The sequence below is a fragment of the Oncorhynchus mykiss genome, chromosome 7, assembly GCF_057628025.1.
Source record: "Oncorhynchus mykiss isolate SJ-2025 chromosome 7, ASM5762802v1, whole genome shotgun sequence".
Taxonomy (NCBI): Eukaryota; Metazoa; Chordata; class Actinopteri; order Salmoniformes; family Salmonidae; genus Oncorhynchus; species Oncorhynchus mykiss.
This window is the reverse complement of record NC_143028.1, coordinates 65,919,307-65,947,130: the sequence shown is the minus strand read 5'-3', so window position 1 is coordinate 65,947,130 and position 27,824 is coordinate 65,919,307. Positions and strand designations below refer to the sequence as shown.

Here is a 27,824-nt window from a genome sequence, read left to right as displayed (position 1 = left end):
TGCTATCACAGACTGGAACATGTTCCGGGATTCTTCCGATGACATTGAGGAATACATCACATCAGTCACTGGATTTATCAATAAGTGCATTATTGTCATCCCCACAGTGACTGTACGTACATACCCCAACCAGAAGCCATGGATTACAGGCAACATTCGCACTGAGCTAAAGGGTAGAGCTGCCACTTTCAAGGTGCGGGACTCTAACCCGGAAGCTTACAAGAAATCCCGCTATGCCCTGAGACGAACCATCAAACAGGCAAAGCGTCAATACAGGGCCAAGATTGAAACATACTACACCGGCTCCGACGCTCGTCGGATGTGGCAGGGCTTGCAAACTATTACAGACAACAAAGGGAAGCACAGCCGCGAGCTGCCCAGTGACACGAGCCTACCAGACGAGCTAAATCACTTCTATGCTCGCTTCGAGGCAAGCAACACTGAGATATGCATGAGAGAATCAGCTGTTCTGGACAACTGTGTGATCACGCTCTCCGTAGCCGACGTGAGTAAGACCTTTAAACAGGTCAACATACACAAGGCTGCGGGGTCAGACGGATTACCAGGACATGTGCTCCGGGCATGTGCTGACCACCTGGCAGGTATCTTCACTGATATTTTCAACATGTCCCTGATTGAGTCTGTAATACCAACATGCTTCAAGTAGACCACCATAGTCCCTGTGCCCAAGAACTTAAAGGCAACCTGCCTAAATAACTACAGACCCGTAGCACTCACGTCCGTAGCCATGAAGTGCTTTGAAAGGCTGGTAATGGCTCACATCAACACCATTATCCCAGAGACCCTATACCCACTCCAAATTGCATACCGCCCAAACATACAAAAGGAACACCTATGTGAAAATGCTGTTCATTGACTACAGCTCAGCGTTCAACACCATAGTACCCTCAAAGCTCATCACCAAGCTATGGATCCTGGGACTAAACACCTCCCTCTGCAACTGGATCCTGGACTTCCTGACAGTCCGCCCCCAGGTGGTGAGGGTAGGTAGCAACACATCTGCCACGCTGATCCTCAACACTGGAGCTCCACAGGGGTGCGTGCTCAGTCTCCTCCTGTACTCCCTGTTCACCCACGACTGCATGGCCAGGCACGACTCCAACACCATCATTAAGTTTGCTGACGACACAACAGTGGTAGGCCTGATCACCGACAATGACGAGACAGCCTATAGGGAGGAGGTCAGAGACCTGGCCGGGTGGTGCCAGAATAACAACCTATCCCTCAATGTAACCAAGACTAAGGAGATTATTGTGGACTACAGGAAAAGGAGCACCGAGCACGTCCCCATTCTCATCGACGGGGCTGTGTTGGAGCAGGTTGAGAGCTTAAAATTCCTTGGTGTCCACATCAACAACAAACTAGATTGGTCCAAACACACCAAGACAGTCGTGAAGAGGGCACGACAAAGCCTATTCCCCCTCAGGAAACTAAAAAGATTTAGCATGGGTCCTGAGATCCTCAAAAGGTTCTACAGCTGCAATATCGAGAGCCTCCTGACCGGTTGCATCACTGCCTGGTAAGGCAATTGCTTATAGATTCATGTACATTCTACCTAAATTGGCCCGACCAACCAGTGCTCCCGCACATTGGCTAACCGGGCTATCTGCATTGTGTCCCACCACCCGCCAACCCCTCTTTTTACGCTTCTGCTACTCTCTGTTCACGATATATGCACAGTCACTTTAACGATACCTACATGTACATACTACCTCAATAGGCCTGACTAACAGAATATAGCCTTGCTACTCTTTTTTCAAATGTCTTTCTACTGTTGTTTTATTTCTTTACTTACCTACACACACACACACGCACGCATGCACGCACGCACACACACACACACACACACACACACACACACACACACACATGCACGCACGCACGCACACACACACACACACACACACACACACACACACACACACACACACACACACACACACACACATACACACACACACACACACAAATACCCTTTTTTGGCGCCATTGGTTAGAGCCTGTAAGTAAGCATTTCACTGTAAGGTTTACACCTGTTGTATTAAGCGCAAGTGACAAATAAACTTTGATTTGATTTGAAATTGTGTAGGGGAAGCTCCAGATAGCCCAGAATGAGCTGATCAGGGTAGTATTGAATTTGAGTCCACATACTCACATAGGCAGGAGCTGCTTTCAGGAACTAAACTGGCTGCCTGTTGAGGCTAGGGTGTCCCAGATTAGACTAGGTTTGGTTTACAGGAGTATTTATGGTCCTGCACCCAGATATCTAAGTGATTACTTACCTTGTGTTAGGGATGCACACAATCACATCACCAGATCAGGTGTTGCTGATGTGTGCTTATACAGGTTCAGGAGTAATGCTGGGAATGGTACTTTCTTGTATACTGGAGCCTCAGAATGGAATGAGTTGCCTCTGCCTATAAAAACAACGTCCTCTCTGGACAGCTTTAAACATAAAGTAAAAATATATTTGATGTCCTCTGTGCCCATACGAATAACCCCTATGATGTAACTGGAATGATGAGATAGATGTTCTTCTTCTCTGTTTTTGTTTTATTATTTCACTGCCATACTGTGTTCCATCTTGTCTAGCCATCTTGTCTCAAGAGGACCACAATGGGAATAAGTCCCAGACTTTATTGTGTGTTATCCTAGATTATTTTATTCATGATGATTTTATTCATATTCATGTATGGCTTTTAAGTTGTATGTGTGCTTGTTTTTTTAAATGGTCGAATTAATAAACTAAACTAAACTAAAGACCCCTCCATCTGAGTAGAATTTCATCCCCGCCTAGGCTTCATCGAAACTTAATGGGCCACCCCGGTCGCCGCATGCTGTCTGTTGGTGCCTTTATCCTCAAGGTGAGGTTTTGAAAAGTATTTTAAACAGGGCTGTCAATACTTTTTCACCCATACCTTTTTGAGAAAAACAATTATTATTTGTTAACCAAAACTCTCTCTGAGCAATTGTATTAGTATGAAATAATATAATTTCCCTATTTTTTAGCATACATTTATTTAGCATACATTTATTTAGCATACATTTATTTAGCATACATTTATTTAGCATACATTTATTTAGCATACATTTATTTAGCATACATTTATTTAGCATACATTTATTTAGCATACATTTATTTAGCATACATTTATTTAGCATACATTGCGCAGTATTTGAATTATTTATTTTATACAGTCATTTTTGCTCATCTTTATCAAGGGGAACCCCAGTGTGTGTCTGCGTGCGTGTGCGCATGTGCGTGTGCATGTGTGTGTGTGTGTGTGTGGGACGTGAGAGACATGCAGGTTATATTCGGATTATTATTTTGTGTGACTGTGTGTTTTTTGTTGTTGTGTATGTTATGTTCTATTCTCTTTGTGTGTTCTGTTGGGCTTTGTTCTGTCAGTGCAGGTGCAGTGTATCCTGCAGGCTCAGCATTATGTGAAGTGTAGTTCATTATCCAGAAGCGCCCAAGCCTGACACGTTATTATCTTTCTCCCATGCTTTGACTGCATTTCAATTACCCTCCATCCATGCGTGGCCTTCACTTCCAGGCCCGCCCACAGCCCACCCAGCAGCCAATCAGAGCCAGAGCCACAGCTTGTCAGCCAAGATAAAGCCTATCAATCATATAATAAAACAGGATACGTTTTATCATCCAATCATCTGAGGGTTGTCAGCCCTCCTCAGATACACGGGAGGGAGTGTTACACTGGACTCTGCTGGTTCCAGAGGTGCAGGGATATGAAAGCTAAGGGATTTTTCTGTTTGTGTGTGGAATTAACAGATAGAACAAAGGTTCACCTTCTCTGTTACTAAAACACAGAGCTCATTGACTTAACCCACCCAATAAAACCCATTGACATGAGATGTGTATTCGAAGTGTTCCTGTGATCCTTTGTGACACACACTCACTCCGAATTTCTCAAACACCAGCTGATGATTAATTCTGTATCAAAGTATTAGAGAGTTAAAACGTATTTTATCTTTCATTTACAGAAATATAAAGAATTGGAAAAGTCTGTCCGAGTGGAAGAAATTGATGGCATGAAAGTGGTCAAAAATCTATCGAAGAAGATGGAGGAGATGTTCCGGAAGAAAAAGGAGGCCATTCGGGTACAAATATCGTCGTAACTTTCCTTTCATCTCCCCTTCATTAGGCTGTGATTTCTGGAAGTAGGCCTAATTTACTGACAAGAGGAGACTTAAAATATCTAAAAATAATCAACAAAATATATATATGTAGTATTATAATTAGTATTATCACATTTAGGAGCATATTTTGCATTTTCCTTAGGCCTATCCGTGACCATGAATGAAGCTGTTATAACCAATTGTAAACTGGTGGCCATATATATCAACGGTCAGAAATGTATATTTCGTTTATATTCCTCAAGCTTTCTGCTTGGTGTGCATTTCTATTCATAGCACAGATTTAAATTTAAAGTTTGTCATGGATGACAATTACACTGTCGCATTTTATCCAGCAGCGGTATGCTATTTACTACGATCCCTCTCCTGCGACAGCGTTCTCAAGAGACAAATATAGCCGTTGGACATTTGTATTTGGCCCGAGAGGAGAGGTGCAAGTAGCCTATTTTAATAGTTAAGCTGGTGTGAGATGATAGCGTTTATCTCGCACCGCCAGATCTCACTGCGCTGTACGGTATTACCTGCATGGTTGTAATTCTACCGTGTGGGCCCATTTGCTTGTATCATTCTCTATTTATTAGGCAGTATTTCAATGTATATTATTACAGTGCTGTAAATTGAAAAAATGGTTTCGGTGTGAACAAATTAAAATTATTTGAAAGCACTGCATTGCCTAGGCTTATTTCGTCAGATGCAAATGATAAAACACCATTCGTTGACTTATTTTGTTATTGCTTAGCCTAAAGAAAATAACTGATATCTCTCAATTGGCAACAATCAAATTGTCATATCCAATTAACGAAATTCCGATGGTCACCAATTGATAATAGGCTATAAGATACCATTGCCGTGGCGAAGGCCTATTGGAAATGAAAATGAATATAAAACAATTACAATGTAGCCCAATTCGTGTTTATGATATTGATCTAGTCCTTCTGATCCTTGCATATTTTTAGAGTGGTATGGCTACCTGTTTTGAAATTAACTTTCGTTAATAATACTTAATGGATATGGTTTGAAATACCTTCCCATCAAAAATAGCCCTAGAGAAAAATCTGTTTACATTTAGCACCTTAGAGGTTTTATCATCGTTACAATTGCCTATGTCTATTGTTAACGACAGCATCTAGGTATGAAAAATAAATTAAGTTTAACTGACACACAAGCGTTTGCTTCATGCCATAGCCTACAGCTGTTTACTGTTTGAGTTGACATGCTCGACAGTTATTAATGACCTGTTCCAGAACGGCGATGACGACTGTAGAAGCCTAGGTGTTAAGGCGGCATTTCTTCCAAAACACGTAGGCAAGCACCTTTGAAAGAGGGGAATATTGTATAGGTTATTGCATGTGGTGGGTTTCAGTTCTACACTGGGCCATGCTAATCAATACGTTCACTCACTGCACTGCATATTTCTGTGAGGGGCCTTGCTAGGCAGAAATATAGGCCTAGGCCTACAGTAACCTATGTGATGAGACATTTTTACCACATCATTGTTGTATGCCTATTGGTATGATTTTCATGTTGTTTTCAGAGGCAAGAGCATCCTTTGTTGGAGGCAGGTAATTGATAGGCTGAGCACAGTGCTTAGGGCTATCATTTGAAGTGGATTAGAAGAATGACCTGAGCATCACTAAATAACATCAAATCCTTTAACAGTTGATGTATAACTCTATCATTATTCGTTTTGTGAAATATCGTTTAAGTGTGGAAACATTGATTGAATACTGTAAGATGTCAAAGGTCCTAGACTAGACATTCTGTCCATCCCAGCTACCATTTACATTACTTGGCTTGGGCTGTTCCGTGGCCAGAGCACCGTGGGTAGAGCAAACTCATGTCTCTGTGCTCCAAACAGCTATGCAGGTAGGCAGGCAGGGCCATTCCTCAGCCCTCATCTCTCTGGCCCTCTGTTACTGCAGATTCACTGCCTCGCTGCAGCAGGCTAGCTAGAACTATAGGAGCCACTGAGATGCTCTGACATTGTGTCTGGTCTTAAAAAACTCTTGATCATGGGGGATGGGTTGGAGTAGAGCTGGTGTGTTGATGCTTCCCCTCTGTCCTTCTCCCTCCCTATCTCATCCCCTCCCCATATCCCCCCCCCCCCCCCCCCCCCCCCTTATGCCCCCCTCCTTCAGAGGCTGGTGGAGGCAGCAGAAGAGGCACATCTACAGCACGAGGAAAACCCAGAGCTGCAGGTGAGAGTGGCAGGGGGGGGGGGGGGCAAGATAAGATGGCATATAGAAGACAGAGACAGTAAGAAGCATGATGTCCAGAAGAGAATGTGAGAGATATAAAATAAGGGATAGTCTATGACAAGGTGATAGAAGGGGTAGTCTATGACAAGGTGATAGAAGGGGTAGTCTATGACAAGGTGATAGCAGGGGTAGTCTATGACAAGGTGATAGAAGGGGTAGTCTATGACAAGGTGATAGAAGGGGTAGTCTATGAGAAGGTGATAGAAGGGGTAGTCTATGACAAGGTGATAGAAGGGGTAGTCTATGACAAGGTGGTAGAAGGGGTAGTCTATGACAAGGTGATAGAATGGGTAGTCTATGACAAGGTGATAGAAGGGGTAGTCTATGACAAGGTGATAGAAGGGGTAGTCTATGACAAGGTGATAGAAGGGGTAGTCTATGACAAGGTGATAGAAGGGGTAGTCTATGACAAGGTGATAGAAGTGGTAGTCTATGACAAGGTGATAGAAGGGGTTACGGACAGTATAGTGGCTGTTGGCATTGACAGTGTCCTTCATGTTAATACCCTGTCACAGTGATGATACATAATTCCTCTTTAATAAGCAACGCTGCATAGAACGCCATACCATGCTGCGGCTGCTAACTCACACTGATTTTTTTTTATTTTTTTAAGCGTAAGCATCATTCACAAGTAGCCTGTGAACCTGACACTGTTGAAGAGGGAGTGGCTTCAATTTCAGTAAACTGCCATTGGAAAGAACACGATCCAAGTGTAAATTCAGCACCATGGTCAGCGCCCACTGACAACCACACTGGAATCAGATTATATTACAATGCATTTATACCATTACATATCTGCACCATTAACAATAATGAGGTACTTTTTCTTTTTCTGAATGCAATCTCGCACCCAAGGAATGCTGATGTTATCTTCTAACACATCACGAAGCATAGCGCTATAAATAGTACGCTGACATGAAGAGTAATGCAACACAGCAAAATTATTGGATGTCATGCAACAACAATCAGCTGTGTCTTTGGTTTATTTCAACTTCATACATTAAATATTCATAAATTCATCCATCCTCATACTTTATAAAATATAAGAGAATTTAATATTCCCATTGTGTGTGCTGCGGTATGTGTTCAGGTGTGGTTCCCATGCCCGTGTGTGTTACAACCCAGCCCAGCGCACAGCCATTGTGCACAGCCATTGTGCACAGCCAGTGTGCACAGCCATTGTACTCAGCCATTGTGCACAGCCATTGTGCTCAGCCATTGTGCATAGCCATTTTGCTCAGTAAAGGACATTATACAGCTGTTATTGCTGGATTCTTTTTCATTTTCTTTGGTGCAGTAAGCCTTCTCTTCCTATGCAGTGGAATTGCAGTAATTCTGTCACACTGAGAATATACAGGACCCTCTCCCCTCCCTCCTTCCTTCTTTCATTCCTTCTCTCCCTTTTTCCCTCTTTCTCTTCCTTCCTTCCTCCCTCCCTCACTCATTGTTCTCTCTCTCTCTCTCTCTCTCTATCTCTCTCTCTCTCTCTCTCTCTCTCTCTCTCTCTCTCTCTCTCTCTCTCTCTCTCTCTCTCTCTATCTCTCTCTCTCGCTCTCTCTCTCTCTCTATCTCTCTCTCTCTCTCTCTCTCTCTCTCTCTCTCTCTCCAGTAGACAAAGATAAATTGAACTCTTATGCACAGTGCATTGTTCCACTTTTCTTCCTGAAGATTGGAAACTCACTCGGGCAACAAATCACTTGTCGCCACCCAGTTAATAGCTGCACTTACATCATATGAATACATTGTGATCACCCCATAGTTTGCAGGTTTCTCTGGTGATTATATTAACACATTGGAAGAATTTGGATAAGGTAATTATTACCTTTATAGAACAGAATTTTGGTAGTTTATAGTTTGAGGATAACAATCAACTACAGATTCAATGTGACCAGATTATTATGTATATTCATTGCTGTGGTGATATTCATCTTCTTTATAACAATGCAGTTATGTAGCCCACAACACATTATTGTATTGTTTTATGATTTAAGAGCATATTGTCATTGAGCAAAAGGTTTCCTGTTTTTTGGGAGTGTTATATTTAGATCTACTGTAAGCTACACATTTACAGTATAGGCCTACACGTTTCCACTATATGCTAAACATGCATAATAAGCTTTATAACTCATTTTCACAGTTTTGAAGGCTATTACTGTGATTGTTAGATATTTTAGTGCATACATAACAGGGTTACTATTTTAGATAATAATTATTTACTATTATTTAAAACGGTGACCAAATTCACCCAATTTGAATCGCTATACAGTAGCTTAAGCGGAATAATGTGCATCGATTTTTTTACATGGTAATGTAAAACATATTTCGTTCTTTCCTTTAGGCTCTATTCAGACTAGTTATTTTACAGTGAACTTGCTAAAACTTAATGCCCGCATTTTCGTTGTAAAATCCTAACGCCTATTCTTTATTGTAAAAATGTAGGGTAGGCCTACTCCGCCGCCCCCGTCTCTCTAGAAAACTGTTAAAATATTTTCAGAATTGCTCATCTTTAATACAAAAATTCTACAGTATACCAGATTTTTTTCTTCGATGCTCATTGTTGTCACTATGACTTGCAAAAATGGACTCTCATATAGGCTATGCTTATCAGCAGACGTAGCCAGACGTTTAAATAGTAAACTATTCTGCTGCTTACAAAACACGGTTCTCCTCTTTAACAATAAAACGTAAATTGCGGAAACCCATCGAATATACAATAAACTACAATACAACAGTGAAAATACATTATTATTTGAACATATTTTGCGGGATCTGTTATCGATAGCATATGAGCGGATACAGAGAGAGTTCACCTTGCGGTATACCATGCTGTCACACACATCACCTGCACGCCCTTGAACCCTGGTTGTATAGCCTAACACTGGTTAATGTAAAACACAGCACCGTCTTAAAATGAGACAGAGACTAGATAAGAGAGAACCCACCGTATCACGTCTTGGTGCGTGAAAAATGCATGGTGTCAAAACGGCAAGCTGTTATTAAATGATGCGTCAGAGTTTGATGTTATAAAATTATCTGATATCCTCAGGTAGAACTCTAAAGTAGCCAAAAAAAAATTTATTTTTAATTTCCACTCGATACAGTGTATATAGTTTTATGTGTATATAGTTTATGTTGGTTTCAACATAAAACATACCTAAAGAGAATCAAATTAAAGTCAAATGACTGGAAAATAATATTATAACATGTGCCTGTATAAGTAGTGTAAATACTTGTATTCATCTACAGTAGCTCTCAACAGCTTTCTGTACTTTCTTTTTTACCACCAGTATTTGTTCAACATTTGTGTTAAGTATGTTACTATGCAGAGTAGTCTCAGTGATGTCTACAATGAGTCATTCTGGCTGCCTGAAGGTCAGTCTGAGGATCAAAGGGTTAGTATGGAGAAATTGGGCTGGACTATTCTGTCATATGTGGTACATTGACCTCCAAAGAGGTCCAGTAAGACCCACTGCAGGTCCAATTTCAAAAGGCACTTGCACATCTGAGCTATCTTTGTTGCAGGTGCATGGTAACAGTTAAATAAGATGAGAAAAAAGAAGAAACTCGCACACTGTCCTTTAATTAGCTTTATGTAGCTCAGTCAGCCCGTGTTTAAAGCAGTTATACCCATTTCACACTACTGAAACAAGCCAAGCCATGCCAAACTGTAGTCTTCCTGGCCTTGTAATGCATCCATCCCATAGTTGCTACATGGAACCGTGCTTGCAAGGACATTGTGAAAAATTCAGGGTTGAGGGTATTAGACCCACAAGCAACTACCTACACAGCCAGCCCTGGTACGGTAGGCAGCGTCTCGCTGCAGCAGTGGTGTACAGTAACCTACAGTAAGAGCCAATGGAGCGTCACGGCCGTGGAGCCGCAGTGTCCCCTGTCTGGCCTGGCCTGCTCTACACTACAGTAATAACCCTGCTGATGGTTAACGGGCCTCTATCTCTACAGTCCTATCACTTCTGCTGAGCATGCACGTTCCTCTCCTCCCCCTTCCTCCCCTCCTACCTTCCTCGGCCCGTCAGAGGGGCGCCCAGGCGTGGTATGAGCTGTCAGGCCCTGCTTTATGGTGATGCCCGTGTGGCCTCCCCCAAGTACGCCACAGAGTCCATCACACCCCCCTACTTCTCTCCCTCCCTCCCTGCCTCTCCCCAAGCCCTTCACTGGCAAACAGCGCCAGTCAGTTCAGAGCTAGGCTGCTTAGACAGAATGAAAGAGTCTCTCCTCTAAGCTGGTCTAGGGGTTCAGCACTGTGAAGAACAGGCCAATCACAAAGCAGAGTTACACTTCAGAGAAGTCTGATTGTTCTCTTAATTAACCCCATCATCCAGACAGAGAGCTGAGCAGCACAGCTGACCTCCACTGCTAGACTGCTGCGCTGTAACCTCCACTTCATTTTAAAAATGTTTAGCTTGACTCTAGTTCCCGCGTGGCGCAGCGGTCTAAGGCACCTCATCGCCGTGCAAGAAGGGTCACTACAGACACCCTGGTTCAGCAGTCAAAGGCACTGCATCTCAGTGCAAGAGGTGTCACTGGTTCAAATCCAGGCTGTATCACATCTGGCCGTAATTGGGAGTCCCATAGGGCGGAGCACAATTGGTCCAGGTTTGGCTGGCCGTCATTGTAAATAAGAATTTGTTCTCAACTGACTTGCCTAATTAAGTAAATAAAAAATAGATACTGTATAAATATAGTGTCAAAGTGCAGTTGTAATGTATTTTGACCTCATTACTAAGGATATCCCTTTATGTAACACTTTGTGTTTTTCTCATCAGGGTCTGGGTTGTCAAGACAAATACAGTACCACTTCATAGCCACGAGGCTATTGAAACTGATGGTGGAGATGGACGTTAACTCTCTGTTGTTTTCCTCCCCAGTATGAGTACTTCAACGCAGTGCTGATCTGATTGTTGAGTTGGATTGTAACTCTATATACAGTATCTGCACTTTGTCTATTCCTCCCCAGTATGAGTACTTCACCGCGGTGCTGATTAACAATGTGGATGTTAACTCTGTTAACTCTATGTGTACCATGTCTGTTCCCCAGTATGAGTACTTCAACGCGGTGCTGATCAACGAGGTGGATGAGGAGGGCAACAACGTGGAGCTGGGAGGAGAGTTTGTCCTCGAACCCAATGAACACTTCAACAACCTGTCAGTCAACCTCAGCCTCAGTGTGGTGCAGGTGCCCACCAACATGTATAACAAAGGTAGGGACACTCAGAAATCACTGCCAATATAGTGCATAATAGTTGAAGTGTGCAAATATGGATATGGAAAAGTAGGAAATCCCCCACGTGAGGTGTCATAAGAGTTCATGGTGGCAACTAAATTGTCCTTCCTTGACAATAAAAATCTATTGAATTGTGTGAAAAGCAGATTTGGGGTACATTTCATGTCAATTCAAGAAAATAATTGAATTTCCAATTTTAGAAAGTGAATCGCTCCATCTTTTTGCAGTGGTGGAAAAAGTATCCAATTGTCATACTTGAGTTTAGATACCTTAATAGAAAATGACTCAATTAAAAGTGAAAGTCACCCTGTAAAATACTACTTCAGTAAAAGTAGTAGAGGACCGGGGGTAGAGGGAGGTGGGTAGAGGGCGGGGGTAGAGGGCGGAGGTAGAGGGCGGGGGTAGAGGGAGGTGGGTAGAGGGAGGTGGGTAGAGGGCGGGCGTAGAGGGCGGAGGTAGAGGGCGGGGGTAGAGGGAGGTGGGTAGAGGGCGGGGGTAGAGGGAGGTGGGTAGAGGGCGGGGGTAGAGGGCGGGAGTAGAGGGAGGTGGGTAGAGGGCGGGGGTAGAGGGCGGGGGTAGAGGGCGGAGGTAGAGGGCGGGGGTAGAGGGAGGTGGGTAGAGGGAGGTGGGTAGAGGGCGGGGGTAGAGGGAGGTGGGTAGAGGGCGGGGGTAGAGGGCGGGGGTAGAGGGCGGAGGTAGAGGGCGGGGGTAGAGGGAGGTGGGTAGAGGGAGGTGGGTAGAGGGCGGGGGTAGAGGGCGGAGGTAGAGGGCGGGGGTAGATGGAGGTGGGTAGAGGGCGGGGGTAGAGGGAGGTGGGTAGAGGGCGGGGGTAGAGGGCGGGAGTAGAGGGAGGTGGGTAGAGGGCGGGGGTAGAGGGCGGGGGTAGAGGGAGGTGGGTAGAGGGCGGAGGTAGAGGGCGGAGGTAGAGGGAGGTGGGTAGAGAGCGGGGGTCGAGGGCGGAGGTAGAGGGCGGGGGTAGAGGGCAGTGGGTAGAGAGCGGGGGGTAGAGGGAGGTGGGTAGAGGGAGGGGTTAGAGGGAGGGGGTAGAGAGCGGGGGTAGAGGGCGGAGGTAGAGGGCAGGGGTAGAGGGCGGAGGTAGAGGGCGGGGGTAGAGGGTGGAGGTAGAGGGTGGAGGTAGAGGGAGGGGGTAGAGGGCGGGGGTAGAGGGCGGGGGTAGAGGGCGGAGGTAGAGGGCGGGGGTAGAGGGCGGAGGTAGAGGGAGGGGGTAGAGGGTGGAAGGGGGTGGAGATAGGGGTAGACAGTGGAGAAGGGATCCATAATGGCCCAAAGATAGAGAGAGCAGTCACACTACAGGCCTTTCAAAGACATTGGAGTGAGTGAGGAGAAGAGGGAAGGGTGAGGAGAGGAGAAAAGAAGGGATGGGGTTGTGTCTCTTGCAGTGACTTAATGTTCAGCTGTTATTTGTTTTATAGCTCATCGTGTCACCTGTCTCTGTGTAGCCCTGGGTCTCTTTTGTCTGTCTATAATGGCCTCCTCAGTGCCCCCCACCCCTCTCTGTTCTCTGCACAATGGAAGGCTATCTGAGAGCCTCAGTGTGTGTGTGTGTGCGTACGCGTGTGTGTGGAGACCATGCAGCAGAAGGATGGGAGGGCATTATTTAGTCACACTGTTTGTCCCTCCACCAGAGGGGTCAATAAAGGCCAAAGGTCAACGGTCCAGCACTCCTGTGTTCAGTGTTAATGGAGATTATGACCATTATTACCTTTGTTATTACACTCTTAGAAAAAATGGTGTTATCTAGAACCTTAAAGGGTTCTTCTGCTTTTGGAATCTCAATTTCAATTTCAATTTAAGGGGCTTTATTGTGAAATAAACAAAACAATGAACAATAAACATTACACTCACAAAAGATCCAAAACAAAAAATAAATTTCAAATGTCATATTATGTCTATATACAGTGTTGTAATGATGTGCAAATAGTTAAAGTACATAAGGGAAAATAAATCAACAAATATACTTTGTATTTTCACTGGTGTTTGTTCTTCACTGGTTGCTCTTTTCTTGTGGCAACAGGTCACAAATCATGCTGTGATTGCACACTGTGGTATTCAATAGATATGGGAGTTGTTTTCAAATTCTTTGTGGGTCTATGTGATCTGAGAGAAATATGTGTCTCTAATTTGGCAGGAGGTTAGGAAGAGCAGCTCAGTTTCCACCTCATTTTGTGGGCAGTGGGCACATAGCCTGTCTTCTCTTTAGAGCCAGGTCTGCCTTCGGCAGCCTTTCTCAATAGCAAGGCTATGCTCAATGAGTCTGTAAATAGTCAAATATTTCCTTATTTTTGGTTCAGTCACAGTGGTCAGGTATTCTGCTGTTTTTTTTGTTGTGTAAATTCTTTCCAATGTGTCAAGTAATTATCTTTTTGTTTTCTCATGATTTGGTTGGGTCTAATTGTGTTGCTGTCCTGGGGCTCTGTGGGGTGTGTTTGTGTTTGTGAACAGAGCCCCAGGACCAGCCTGCTTAGGGGACTCTTCTCCAGGTTCATTTCTCTGTACGTGATGTCTTTGTTATGGAAGGTTTGGGAATCGCTTCCTTTTAGGTGGTTGTAGAATTTAAAGGCTCTTTTCTTGATTTTGATAATTAGTGGGTATCGGCCTAAATGCTCTGCGTGCATTATTTGGTGTTTTACGTTGTACACAGAGGATTTTTTTTGCAGAATTCTGCTGCAGAGTCTAAATTTGGTGTTCTCTCTCTCACACAGTCCCTCCTCCCCTTTCTCTGTCTCTCTCCCCTCCCTCCTCCCCCTCTATTCAATTCAATTCAGTGGGCTTTATTGGCATGGGAAACATATGTTAACATTGCCAAAACAATGTCCTCTCTATTTCTCTCTCTCTCTCTCTCTCTCTCAATTCAATTAAATTTAAGGGGCTTTATTGGCATGGGAAACATATGTTTACATTGCCAAAGCAAGTGAAATAAACAATAAAAAATGAACAGTCTCTCTCTCTCTCTCTCTCTCTCTCTCTCTCTCTCTCTCTCTCTCTCTCTCAGATCCTGCCATAGTGAATGGGGTGTATTGGTCAGAGGCCTTGAATAAAGTGTTTGTGGATAACTTTGAAAAAGATCCGTCCCTGATATGGCAGTACTTTGGCAGTGCCAAGGGCTTCTTTAGGCAGTATCCCGGTGAGTTGTGTGTGTTTGTGTGTGTGTGTGTGTGTGTGTGTGTGTGTGTGTGTGTGTGTGTGTGTGTGTGTGTGTGTGTGTGTGTGTGTGTGTGTGTGCGTGCGTGCGTGCGTGTGTGCATGCTTGTGTGGGGAGAGTGGGGGAGGGGCAAAACGCAGGAAGTAGTCACTGTAAGAAGTGGGAGAAAATGAAATGGAATCACTCAAAGGGTGATTTAGCTAATGTTGTAATTTTACAGACCATCAGAGAGGATGCCAGCGGCACACTGCAACACAGTCCAGAGCTAAGGCAGAGCTAAGGGTTCATTAGAGCACTGACAGTGATCGTCAGACAGTGGCCGTGCTGACTTCAGTACTATAACACCACAGATACATATATGGGAAATTAGAGGTGATACAGAAAGTGTTATTTCATATATAATGCCCTTCATCGAATTCCCTTCACATTGCAGTCATATCATTTAAAGTCACCCACCACCAATGTGCCCTGCCTGACTGTGTGTGGATAATGTTATGCATCAGTTCCAATGAGACTAGTGTATTGTTAGTGTGTAGGACATGTGCCCTTCACAGATGTGGCATCATTAGACTCCACTCTCCGCTCAATGTCTATTGAGACACACATAGCAAGGAAAGACAGACCTGCGTATTGAACCCCCATTTCTAAAGACATTTTGTAGTCTGTAGTTGGCTCCGGAATGTCTTCACACTCTGTATGACTCTGTAACGTAATGCGCTGTGTATCTAGCTACGTGTCTTTCTCCTCATGGTTCCAGGGGTCAAATGGCATCCAGACGAACACGGAGTCATCGCCTTTGACTGCAGGAACAGGAAATGGTATGCTTTTTCACAATAAGTCAGCGTTAGCCAATGAGGAAACTGTTATTCCTCTTGCTGTGTAGCCTACAATATCATGCTTAACTTGTTTGTGCAGCGTATATTATGGCAAAATCTTGATCCCTGTCGTGGATTTTGTTAATGTGTTATGTGTTGCTTTAGCGCTGCATTGATTCCAGTCAGTGTTTGCTGCATTGCAGTCCAAGGTTGGGCAGCATGTTTTGTGTTGTTATGCCACACTATATACCCCCAATAAATAGATAGATAGATAGATAGATAGATAGATAGATAGATAGATAGATAGATAGATAGATAGATAGATAGATAGATAGATAGATAGATAGATAGATAGATAGATAGATGGATAGATAGAACTGACATTCTGATTAGTGTGTGTATTCTTGTGTCATCCTTTCATGGTCAGGTACATCCAGGCAGCGACATCTCCTAAAGACGTGGTGATTCTAGTAGATGTGAGTGGCAGTATGAAGGGCCTGAGACTGACCATCGCCAGACAGACTGTCTCCTCTATACTGGACACACTGGGAGACGACGACTTCTTCAACATCATCGCTGTCAGTCTGATTGAACTGACCTCTGTGTGTGTGTATGTGTGTGTGTGTGCTGGAGTGGGTTGTGTGTGTTGGGGGGGGGGCATTTTAGCTTCTCTGTTTATATGGGGTTTCTGCTGCTAGTTTTTCTATACCGTGTTTATGATTATCCTACCTCATAGCTAAAACCATATCGAAAATCAATAGGTATGTCTAGAATGTGTGTGTGTGTCTGTACTCTTATCGTGATATTCCACTCAAAGCTAACCCTCTCCATATGTCTGTTCACAGTACAATCAAGAGATTCACTATGTGGAGCCTTGTCTGAATGGTACACTGGTACGAGCAGACAGAAACAATAAAGCTGTAAGATCCTCACTACTAACACACACATAATTGTATGTAGATCATATCAGAGGGAATGTGTTTGATTATCACTCAAATCATACTGTATGTTTACCTCTTTCCTGTTAGCATTTTAGAGAACATCTGGACAAGCTGTTTGCCAAAGGGATTGGTCTGCTGGGTGATGCTCTTACCGAAGCATTCACCATTCTAAATGATGTAAGTTCAGCCTCTGGCTTTAACCCCCCTGAATTCATTCATTCATCCGTTCAACACAGATATTGCACAGACTAATATACAGTAGTTACATGTACTGCGCCTGCGTATCCATATCACATACTAGAGCAGAGACAAAATGAAACACACAACTTGAAACAAAAATTGGTTCTCATATGTGTCTCAGACTTTGGTTTAATTCCAGAATGACTTTTTACATGATTGAACAACAAATACGTAAACACACTTGGATCCACGCCAGAGAAGTTTGAGTAGAAAGGCAATTAGTTCAGGCACAGTAGTTTTCACTTCCCAACCTAATTGAGTGATTTAAACGGAGCAGCATCAGTAAGGTGTACATACTTACATACATACGTCTCTTCCCTGTCTACCGTTCGAAACTCTTCGCCGCAATCCCTGCTGTCCCCCATTCCGCCCTGCAAGCACAGGCACATCTATTCTGAAGGATGATTAATGGTTGTAATTAACAGTACTGATTAATAAGGAGGATGATCGGAACACAACGCCGGGGGAGATAAAAGGCTCCTGGTCTTATCTCTCTGTTTTCAGGCTAGCGGTCTGTCGCACCGCTCTGCACCGGGCCCTGGGAGCATGGCTTCAACGTCTGCATTTGTCTAATTAATTAAATCTAGTGCAATGAATATGGTAATCAGGCGGCCAATAGGCTGAGTGTGAAATACATTGCTACTCTAGGCTAGGCTACCACCTTGGTGAATGGACGGGGTGGATTCTAACTGGGCTATGGCCATTTTATTCTCTATACTATCCCTTAGCAGAGCAGATCGAAGGTAGAAAGCAATTGACTAGTGGTGTATCAAGACTAGGGTTGCCTGGAGGTGTTTGTGTGTTTCTCTACTAGAAGCAGCACTGTGGTCTGATCAAAAACACACCTTGACCATAATACTGATCACCACATGTTCCCATCATCTCCACATTTGTCAAAACTCAAATCCTCCCATGGTATCATGTATTCTACCCTGAATCTGTTCTAAACATTATGGTATATCTGGGTGGTATATCTTTAATTTTCTGTGTAGTTCACTGTGGTGGACAGGCTTTCAATGCTGTTAGTTTGATCCAATGCTGCCTTATTTACAGTTCTCTGCCTCCAACAAACCTGCCTAGCTCTAAACCTGCTCTTAGCATTGACCATATTGTTGACAAAATACATTTAAATCATTTGCTCCATATGCTGTGTTTATATTGGTCTCTTTGACATATCTACAGTAACTCTTTAGCTTTAAGGGATGCTCTGAGCATGGCCAACTTGTGGTAATCTGCAGTGTGTGTGGAGACCACTGTGCATGCATGTGTGAGGGATGAGTGTGTGTCAAGAGAGACAGTCCGTGCGGTATTGTAATCCTGTGTGTGTATGTATGTCTGTCTCCACACACACTCTTACAAAACGCCGCTGCCGGTGTGTTTTGGGAGCAGAGCCATGCTCAGCTCAGCGGCTTTTAGACGGCAATAATGGTGCTCACTCCACAAAGCTCTATTTCTCCACATTCCCTCTGTCACGGGTCAATAAGCTATTTAATTACCACCATGCATCTTCTGCCATCAGATTAATGTGGGCTGCACTTCCCAGTTTATTTACAAAGAGATTATCTGTGTTTTAGTCCCTGATGGGACGCCAGTATCGGACATCATCAGACATCAGCAACGAAAACAGACATTACAGGCATGGCCAAGGGCAGAGGTGACAGGCAGCTGAGTTTCAAAGCGGACCTGGGTTCAAATACTATTTGAAATCTTTAGCATTTGCTTTAGCCTGCCTGGAGTGCCAAATGGGCAGGGTTTTTATTTTGTATGACTATTATATTGCTTCCATTGTCTCATGGAAAACTCAAGCCCAGGATTTGAAATGATTTCAAATAGTATATGAACCCAGGTCTGTCTCAGAGTTAGACTAGGCCTCAAAGACAGAGATGGGAAAGGATTAGAGGACAGATGAACATGCCCCGTGGATAAATGGTGCTTGTTTTTGAAGATAGTCAGCTGGCTGTCGTGAAGACCATGTGGTCCAAGGCCATCCACAAAAAAAAGGCTTCTGAAAAGGCATTCCGTGAACCAGTAAACAAAACTGCAAAATTCTACATTTTAATAGATGATTTTATGAATATAAACACTGTGTCATTCAAACCTTGTAAAAGCTGCACATTAGTTAAGTATTATAAATCAAAGGTACGATTTGAAATCATAGCACATTTTTGATCATTTCTCCTCGCAACATTATGAGGTTGCCATGTTACATCTCGGTTACAATTTTTACACAAGTTCCGTTGTACATCCTTGCAGAAACATGCAAAATATATTTTTCTCAGATGGCAGAACAGCTCTTTATTTAGGTGTCGGGACCATTCTTGTTTTGAGAGCTGTGTTAGCTAGCAAACGTTATGCTGTCTTTAGTTTCGCTAGTAGGCCAGAGCAACAATGGCCCCTCTAAGCTTAATAGAGCTCGCAAGCTTGTAGTCCTAAAACCCTTGCAGTCCTAAATTTGTTAAGTCTGGTTCGTACAGTCATCCCCAGGGGGGATATTAAATGGGGAAAGAATAGGGATTTGGGATAAACGCCAAAAATAAGGTCAGAGGTTAATACACACTTAGGAGATCTGATGCGTTTTGTTCTATGGAGGTAATACCAGTCAGTTAGCATGACCTGTATGAATTATGAAGCCTTAGTGTTTTTTTATGACAAATGCTTCAAAATTCGCAAAAATGTACGTTAGCTGATAATCTTTATCTCACAGAACATAACGTATACGATCTCCTAAACCTGTGCTTACCGCAGACCTTGTTTTCAGCATTTATCCAAAAACATTTATCCAAAAACACCATTCATTTCCCCATAATTTGGCCAATGAACCGTTGTGGTGTAACGATGTACGCTGAGAGTCGGGAAGCAAGTTCAGGGAGTGAACACATTTAATGAATAAATGACCAAAACAAGAAAACACAAACAGCGCACCGACCTGAAACAATGACAACTGGAGAAGAAACCAAAGGGAGTGACATAAAGGACAGGTAATCAAGGAGGTGATGGAGTCCAGGCAAATGCGTGTATCGCTGGTGACAGGTGTGCGCCATAGACGAGCAGCCTGGTGACCTAGAGGCCGAGAGGGAGCACACATGACAGGTGATGTCAGTGCCTACAAAAAGACGACATTACTATTGCTCTCTATACAGCTGCCAAAAATGTCTTCACACTGTACTGTACCTGGTTAAAACATTCTCATTTCGGGGTTCATCTGGATCAATGACAGTAACACGTGTTGCTTGAGCTGATGCATGGACGAACACACAAATAGTGTGCTTCTACACCTGCATTGCTTGCTGTTTGGGGTTTTAGGCTGGGTTTCTGTACAGCACTTTGAGATATCAGCTGATGTACGAAGGGCTATATAAATACATTTGATTTGATTTGATTCTGTGCGCCAGTGTGCAAAAAAAGAAACGAAGGTGAAACAACGTCGGAACGTTGCTTGGGAAATTTCCAAGATGCTCTGTGATTTCAAAGCTAAATAATGTGCCACTTCTAGTTTTTAATCACACCGTATTCATGTTCATAACATTATCTACAAACTGTTGCTGAAATTTTACACTGCTGTTTTTGGGTCACGGAACAAGACATTTTTGGTGGGTGGCCCTCTGAATAATGGTGCAAAAGTGGTCATCATTTTCTCCTGATGATGGAGATCTTGTTCAACTCAATGAGTTTCCTTATTAGAAATGTTTTAAATAATCTAGTCGATAATTGTCTGTATATTTATACAAATGAATCATCTGAACTTCAATTAACCAAAAAATGCCTATAACTATAGTCAAGTCACGAGCCTGTATTTTTGCAACTGAAGTGCAACACAGTCCCAGACAAATCTCAACTCTCTTCCTGAATGTGTGTGTATCTGTAGTTTAACCAGACTGGGCATTGCAGTGTGTGTAGCCAGGCCATCATGCTGGTGACTGACATATCTCAACTCTCTTCCTGAATGTGTTTGTATCTGTAGTTTAACCAGACTGGGCATGGCAGTGTGTGTAGCCAGGCCATCATGCTGGTGACTGACGGGGCCACCCAGATGTACGATGATGTTTTCGCCAAGTTCAACTGGCCAGACAGAAAGGTGAGAAATTGATCTCTCTCTCTCGTAAACATTACACTCACAAAAAGTCCAAAAGAATAAAGACAGTTAAAATATTATATATACCGTGTTGTAATGATCTGCAAATAGTTAAAGTACAAAAGGGAAAATAAATATATGTTGTATTTACAATGGTGTTTGTTCTTCACTGGTTGCCCTTTTCTTGTGGCAACTGGTCACAAATCTTGCTGGTGGGATTGCACAGTGTGGTATTTCACCCAATAGATATGGGAATTCATCAAAATTGGATCTGGGGAAATAGGTCTCTCTAAAATGGTCATACATTTGGCAAGAGGTTATGAAGTGCAAATCAAACTTTATTTGTCACACGCGCTGAATACAACAGGTTTAGACATTTCTGCAAAATGTTTACTTACAAGTCCTTAACCAACAATGCAGTTCATGAAAGAGTTAATAAAATATTTACCAAATAAACTTAAGTAAAAATAATAATAAAAGTAACACAAAATAATAACGAGGCTATATACAGGAGGAACCGGTACCGAGTCAATGTGAGGGGGGTACAGGTTAGTCGAGGTCATTTGTACATGTAGGTAGGGGTAAAGTGACTATGCATTGATAATAAACAGCAAGTAGCAGTGTACAATACAAATGGAGGGGAGGGGGTGTCAATATAAATAGTCCGTGTGGCCATTTTATTAATTGTTCAGCATTCTTATGGCTTGGGGGTAGAAGCTGTTAAGGAGCCTTTTGGTCCTAGACTTGGTGCTCCGGTACCCGCTTACCTTGCGGTAGCAGAAAGAACAGTCTGTGACTTGGGTGACTGGAGTCTGACAATTTTATGGGCTTTCCTTTGACAGCGCCTATTATATAGGTCCTGAATGGCAAGAAGCTTGGCCCCAGTGATGTACTGGGCCGTACGCACTACCCACTGTAGCGCCTTATGGTCAGATGAGCAGTTGCCATATCAGGCGATGTAGGATGCTCTCGATGGTGCAGCTGTAGAACTTTGAGGAATTGGGGACCCATGGCAAATCTTTTCAGTCTCCTGAGGGGAAAAAGGTGTTGTCGTGCCCTCTTCACGACTGTGTTGGTTTGATGGGACCATGATAGTTTGTTGGTGATGTGGACACCAAGGAACTTGAAACTCTCAACCTGCTCCACTACAGCCCCGTCAATGTTATTGGGAGCCTGTTCCCGCCTTTTTCTGTAGTCCACGATCAGCTCCTTTATCTTACTCACATTGAGGGAGAGGTTGTTGTCCTGGCACAACCCTGCCAGGTCTCTGACCTCCTTCCTATAGGCTGTCTCATCATTGTCGGTAATCAGGCCTACCACTGTTGGGTCATCAGCAAACTGGCCATGCAGTCGTGGGTGAACAGGGAGTACAGGAGGGGACTACGCATAGACCCCTGAGGAGCCCCTATGTTGAGGATTAGTGTGGCAAATGTTGTTACCTACCCTGGGGGCGGCCCGTCAGGAAGTCCAGGATCCAGTTGCAGGGGAGGTGTTTAGTCCCAGGGTCCTTAGCTTAGTTATGAGCTTTGTGGACTACGCAGAGCTGTAGTCAATGAACAGCATTCTCACATAGGTGTTCCTTTTGTTCAGGTGGGAAAGGGCAGTGTGGAATGTGATTGAGATTGCGTCATCTGTGGATCTGTTGGGACGGTATGCGAATTGGAGTGGATCTAGTATATCCAGGATGATGTTGTTGATGTGAGCCATGACCACTCTTTCCAAGCACTTCATGGCTACCAACGTGAATGCTACAGGCGGTAATCATTTTAGGCAGGTTATCTTCACTTCCTTGGGCACTATGGTGTTCTGCTTAAAACATGTAGGTATTACAGACTCGGTCAGGGAGAGGTTGAAAATGTCAGTGAAGACACTTGCCGGACATTTTCCACCATAATTTGCAAATAAATTAATTAAAGATCCTACAATGTGATTTTCAGGATTTTTTTTCTCCTTTTGTTTGTCATAGTTGAAGTGTACCTATGATGAAAATTACAGGCCTCTCTCATCTTTTTAAGTGGGAGAACTTGCACAATTGGTGGCTGACTAAATACTTTTTTGCCCCACTGTATAAGTCTTTGCTAGGTAAAGCCCCGCCTTATTTCAGCTCACTGGTCACAATAACAACACCCACCCGTAGTATGCGCTCCAGCAGATATATCTCAATGGTCATCCCCAAAGCCAACAACTCCTTTGGCCGTCTTTCCTTCCAGTTCTCTGCTGCCAATGACTGGAACGAATTGCGGAGAAAAAAAACATTTATTAAAAAAATAATAATAATAATAATTCATGTTTATTTTTTTAGTAGCAGACGTTGGAGACTTATATCTCCCTCACTAACTTTAAGCATCAGCCATCTGAGCAGCTAACCGATCGCTGCAGCTGTACATAGTCCATCTGTAAATAGCCCACCAAATCTACCTACCTCATCCCCACATTGTTTTTATTTACTTTTCTGCTCTTTTGCACACCAGTATCACTACTTGCACATCACCATCTGCTCATCCATCACTCGTGTTAATTTGCTAAATTGTAATTACTTCGCTACTATGGCCTATTTATTGCCTTACCTCCTCACGTCATTTGCACTCACTGTATATACTGTTTTTTTCCTATCGTGTTATTGACCGCTTGTTTATTCCATGTGTAAGTCTGTGTTGTTGTTTGTGTCTCACTGCTTTGCTTTATCTTGGCCAGATCACCGTTGTAAATGAGAACTTGTTCTCAACTAGCTTACCTGGTTAAATAAAGGTGAAAAAATAAAAAATCGTTCTCCATTCATTTTGTAGTTATCGTTGTGTGAACGCTCCTGTTCACTTGAATATAAACAAATATTTTTATCATTATTGTCCTTCGTATGGACGGCCCTTTGGAGCTAAAATGATCTCCTAACCTGCTATGAAAAGGCACTTCCGGTCGTAGCTGCACTCCCTCTAGTCACAACCATGTGATTTGTTGAGTCACCTCAACTGACATTACAAAAAATGTATTTCATTGTATAAGCCACATTAGTTAGTATCATTTGAATGAATATTCTACATTACCATGGCAGTCCACCATCAGTTGAAAGAACTTTCCAAAATACCATGAAAATTATTGCATCACAATACCAGGCAGCCATTGCAAGTGTACCATTTTAAAATCATGGATATTATATGGCTGTTTGATTTTCCTTTTTGATGTTTGGAGAAAAATGTAGTTCTTATTATTCAGTTACAGCTTTTAGCACAGTAAATCTACAATTAACTGCAACATACAACATTTCGTAAAGCCTACATTGATGACGTAAATAGTCATAATGGAGGGACTGTGGATGGACTTTCCAGCCATCCTTTAGAGGAAAGTGAGGAGAGGAATCTCATCAGGTGTTCAGTGGCATCTGTCTGTCTGACCTCCATCCACCTTAACAGATTGGTCTGGCTCAATCAGCCACTCATGCAGACAGTGAACTCTGCTCCTGCATGTGCTTTGCTAGAGGAAGAGGACTGGATGTACTCTAGAGCCTCTCTCCTCCTGTCTTCTCTGCTTATACTGCCCCAGGCTGGTTATCTGTGCTCTAGAGCCCCTCCCTCCTTCCGTATCCACAGCCTTCTCCCTGCCTCTACTGCAATCAAAATGGTTAAACTTTTTTTTTATTAACAATTCTAATAAACGCAACAGTTTAATTTTTGTAATCCATCAGATTCAGGGCTTTTGGTGGGAATTCAGCTATTACATTTATTGTAAAAAAAAAAAATATATATATATATATATATATATATATATATATATATATATATTCTTAAAATCCACTCATATTCTTATTGTCACAGGTATTTTTTAAATATTTTGTTAAAATGAAGAAACGTATGTGCTTCATTTGCATGATTACACCTGCACTGCCTAGACGGCTTTATTATTTACTGTTGTCACGTTCTCTTGCATAATTCAACAAGTGTCAATAGCAGAATACCCTCGGATTTAAAAAAATCAACACCTTTGGTTCTAGATTACACCTACCTAAACATACTTTACATTGTTTGTGAGATCAAAGTATCACTATAATCAGTGTTCATTTTCGGAAGTTGCTTTCATTTCAGCGCATCTAATGTGTAAACATTTGAACTTTATTAAATTATGACTTTTCTCAATTCCACAAAAACACCCATCAAAATAAAGTTATCTTTCTTCTCTTACATGTGTCGAGGCGGTGCGTTAAATCCCCAACAAAGCTTTAGCGTTCATAGATTCAATGGAAAGATATTAGCTGTGTTTGAATACTCATACTAACCTCACTGTTTTTGACATAAATTGTGTATAGAGTATGCATATTGGTCATAGTATGGATAGAGTTAGTATGTCAAAAGTTCCCAGATGTTGTACTACATTCGCCAAAATACGAAGTATACACAGTGGACATCATTTCCGTACTTATAGGGCCCATAATGCAATTCTTCAGGAAATGGGCGTGGCTTCACAACGTTTTCAGATTTGAAGAAAATGGCGGAAAATATGCAACGAGAGCGGATACAAATTCATTGCTTTAACTAATTATGACAAATGTTAAGAAAATGTTGAGCAATGTTGCAAGCAGCACATATACAATCACCACCGCTCTGGATAAAATGAAAACTTTTTAACCAGCTCTGCTAGGGCGAGTAAAATGGTCAGAGTGAGGTGTTCTCTCATTTGTGTCTGGAAGTAGCTAGCCAGTTAGCTTGGGTGCTTGACTGCTGTTGTAAGGTCAGAACGCTCAAGTCACCCTACTCCTTGGCCAGAGCATCCAGTGTGCGCTCTGAACGCTCCCAGAGTGAAATGCTCTGAATTTACAAACGGACAATCTGACAATGATCTGAATTTACAAATGCCCAGAGTGCACTCTCACTTGGCTTCCCTGGCTAAAGCAACAGACTCCCCACATGCAAAAATACTACAGTTTACAATAGAATACTAATGTACTTCTAGAATTCTGTACTATACTCCACACTGTAGTATCCCTTGATCATGTGTAGTTGTTACTATAGAATTTTGTCGTATGCTATACTACACAATGTAGTGTCCCTTGATCATGTAGTGCTTACTATATACTTTTGTAGTATATTGTAGAATACTAAACTCCACACTGTAGTATCCCTCGATCATGTGTAGTGCTTACTATATCATTTCATAGTGTACTGTAGAATACTACACTAGTCAGCAAAAACACTATAGTTTAACTATAGTAATACTACAGTATTTAAGTTGCATATATACCCCATCCATTCCCCTCCCCATATCCCAATTTGTGTGCCACCCATGATCAACTTACATATCAAGTATAGACCATATTGTGTTCCTCACAGGCCTACAGGTTATAGAAAATCTATCCGTTTAGACTCCAGTTCCTACCTACAGGTTATGAAAAAAGTGCTATTTTTGTAATTGTCCCGTAGGTTTTGTCAAGAAGAAAGCTCCCACTTCTAAAGATAAAACAAAAACACTACAGTAATGTCCACAAAACACTACAGTAAATACTATAATATAGTATTTATATATATGGTTTAGCTATAGTAATACTACAGTATTTATACTAAACAGTTCATTTATATTTTCCATACATTTGGGTGAGGTTTCCCTTGCCTGGTTAGCCTCGTTTCACTGCCAAAAATACAATTAAACCAGCTAGTGTTCAGTGAAATAACAATGTCAAATACAGGTAGTGTCACGACTCCCACCGAAGGTGGCTCCTCTTCCTGTTCGTGCGGCACTCGGCGGTCGTCGTCACCGGTCTACTAGCCGCCCCCGATCCCTTTTCCCTTTTCTGTTGGTTTTGTCTTATTGGTTACACCTGTTTCTTGTTTAGGTTTTAGTTGGGCTGTTTAAGACGGTAAGGCCCGCCTGCTCTTTGTGCAGGCTTATTTTTCCTCTGTTCATGTTTGTGGTTGTGCGATTTCCTTTGTTTTTCTCCGGACTGGTTGGGTCCTGGTTTTGGGCCGGTCTTGTTCTTTCGCCTGGTGTTTGGCGTGACCATTTTCCCTGCGTCGGAATAAAACATTGTTCTTTACCCTCTGCTTCCTGCGCCTGACTCCGCACCCACTACACATAGAGTGCATTACAAGTAGCCTAGTAAAATAATTAACATCCAATCACATTAACCGTTACTCTCGTGGGAATTCCACTAACAGTCCATATGTAGCCAAACATAGCTGCTGCTCATGTTGGTATCTGTACTGATGGCGCAAAAGCCATGACAGGGAGACATAGCGGAGTGGTAACGCGTGTGCAAGAAGTTCCTCCCAACGCCACTTGGGTACACTGCAGCATCCACCGTGAGGCTCTTGCTACCAAGGGAATGCCTGACAGCTTGAAAGACATTTTGGACACCACAGTGAAAATGGTTAACTTTGTTAAAGCAAGGACCCTGAACTCTTGTGTATTTTCTGCGCTATGCAATGATATGGGCAGCGACCACGTAACGCATTTACAATATACAGAAGTGCGCTGGTTATCAAGGGACAACGTTTTGATATGTTTTTTGGAAATTGAGAGACAAGCTTAAAGTTGTCTTTACTGACCTTAATTTTCACTTGTCTGACCGCTTGCATGATGACGAGTTTCTCACACAACTGGCCTATCTGGGTGATGTTTTTTTCTCTCCTGAATGATCTGAATCTAGGAATACTGTGACTCGCCGTAACTATATTCAGTGTGCGGGACATAGAGGCTATGATTAAGAAATTGGAGCTCTTCTCTGTCTGCATTAACAAGGACAACACACAGGTCTTTCCATCATTGTATGTTTTGTGTGCAAATGAACTCAAGCTTACAGACAATGTCAAATGTGATACAGCGAAGTACCTGAGTGAGTTGGGTGCACAATTATGCAGGTACTTTCTTGAAACAGATGACACAAACAACTGGATTCGTTATCCCTTTCATGCCTGCCTCCAGTCCACTTAACAA

The 27,824-nt window shown here is 42.8% G+C and overlaps 1 protein-coding gene across 1 annotated transcript in view; it reads left to right on the top strand.

The window, feature by feature from the left end:
* LOC110529018 (voltage-dependent calcium channel subunit alpha-2/delta-3-like) overlaps positions 1–27,824 on the top strand; it is an 83,555-nt gene that overhangs the window by 6,041 nt on the left and 49,690 nt on the right. The window contains exons 3-11 of the mRNA XM_036983997.2: positions 4,023–4,139; positions 6,314–6,373; positions 11,490–11,652; positions 14,689–14,820; positions 15,596–15,656; positions 16,081–16,231; positions 16,499–16,573; positions 16,682–16,771; positions 20,796–20,909. Of these exons, the coding sequence (XP_036839892.2) occupies positions 4,023–4,139; positions 6,314–6,373; positions 11,490–11,652; positions 14,689–14,820; positions 15,596–15,656; positions 16,081–16,231; positions 16,499–16,573; positions 16,682–16,771; positions 20,796–20,909 (963 nt within the window). The remainder of the gene's footprint in view (positions 1–4,022; positions 4,140–6,313; positions 6,374–11,489; positions 11,653–14,688; positions 14,821–15,595; positions 15,657–16,080; positions 16,232–16,498; positions 16,574–16,681; positions 16,772–20,795; positions 20,910–27,824) is intronic.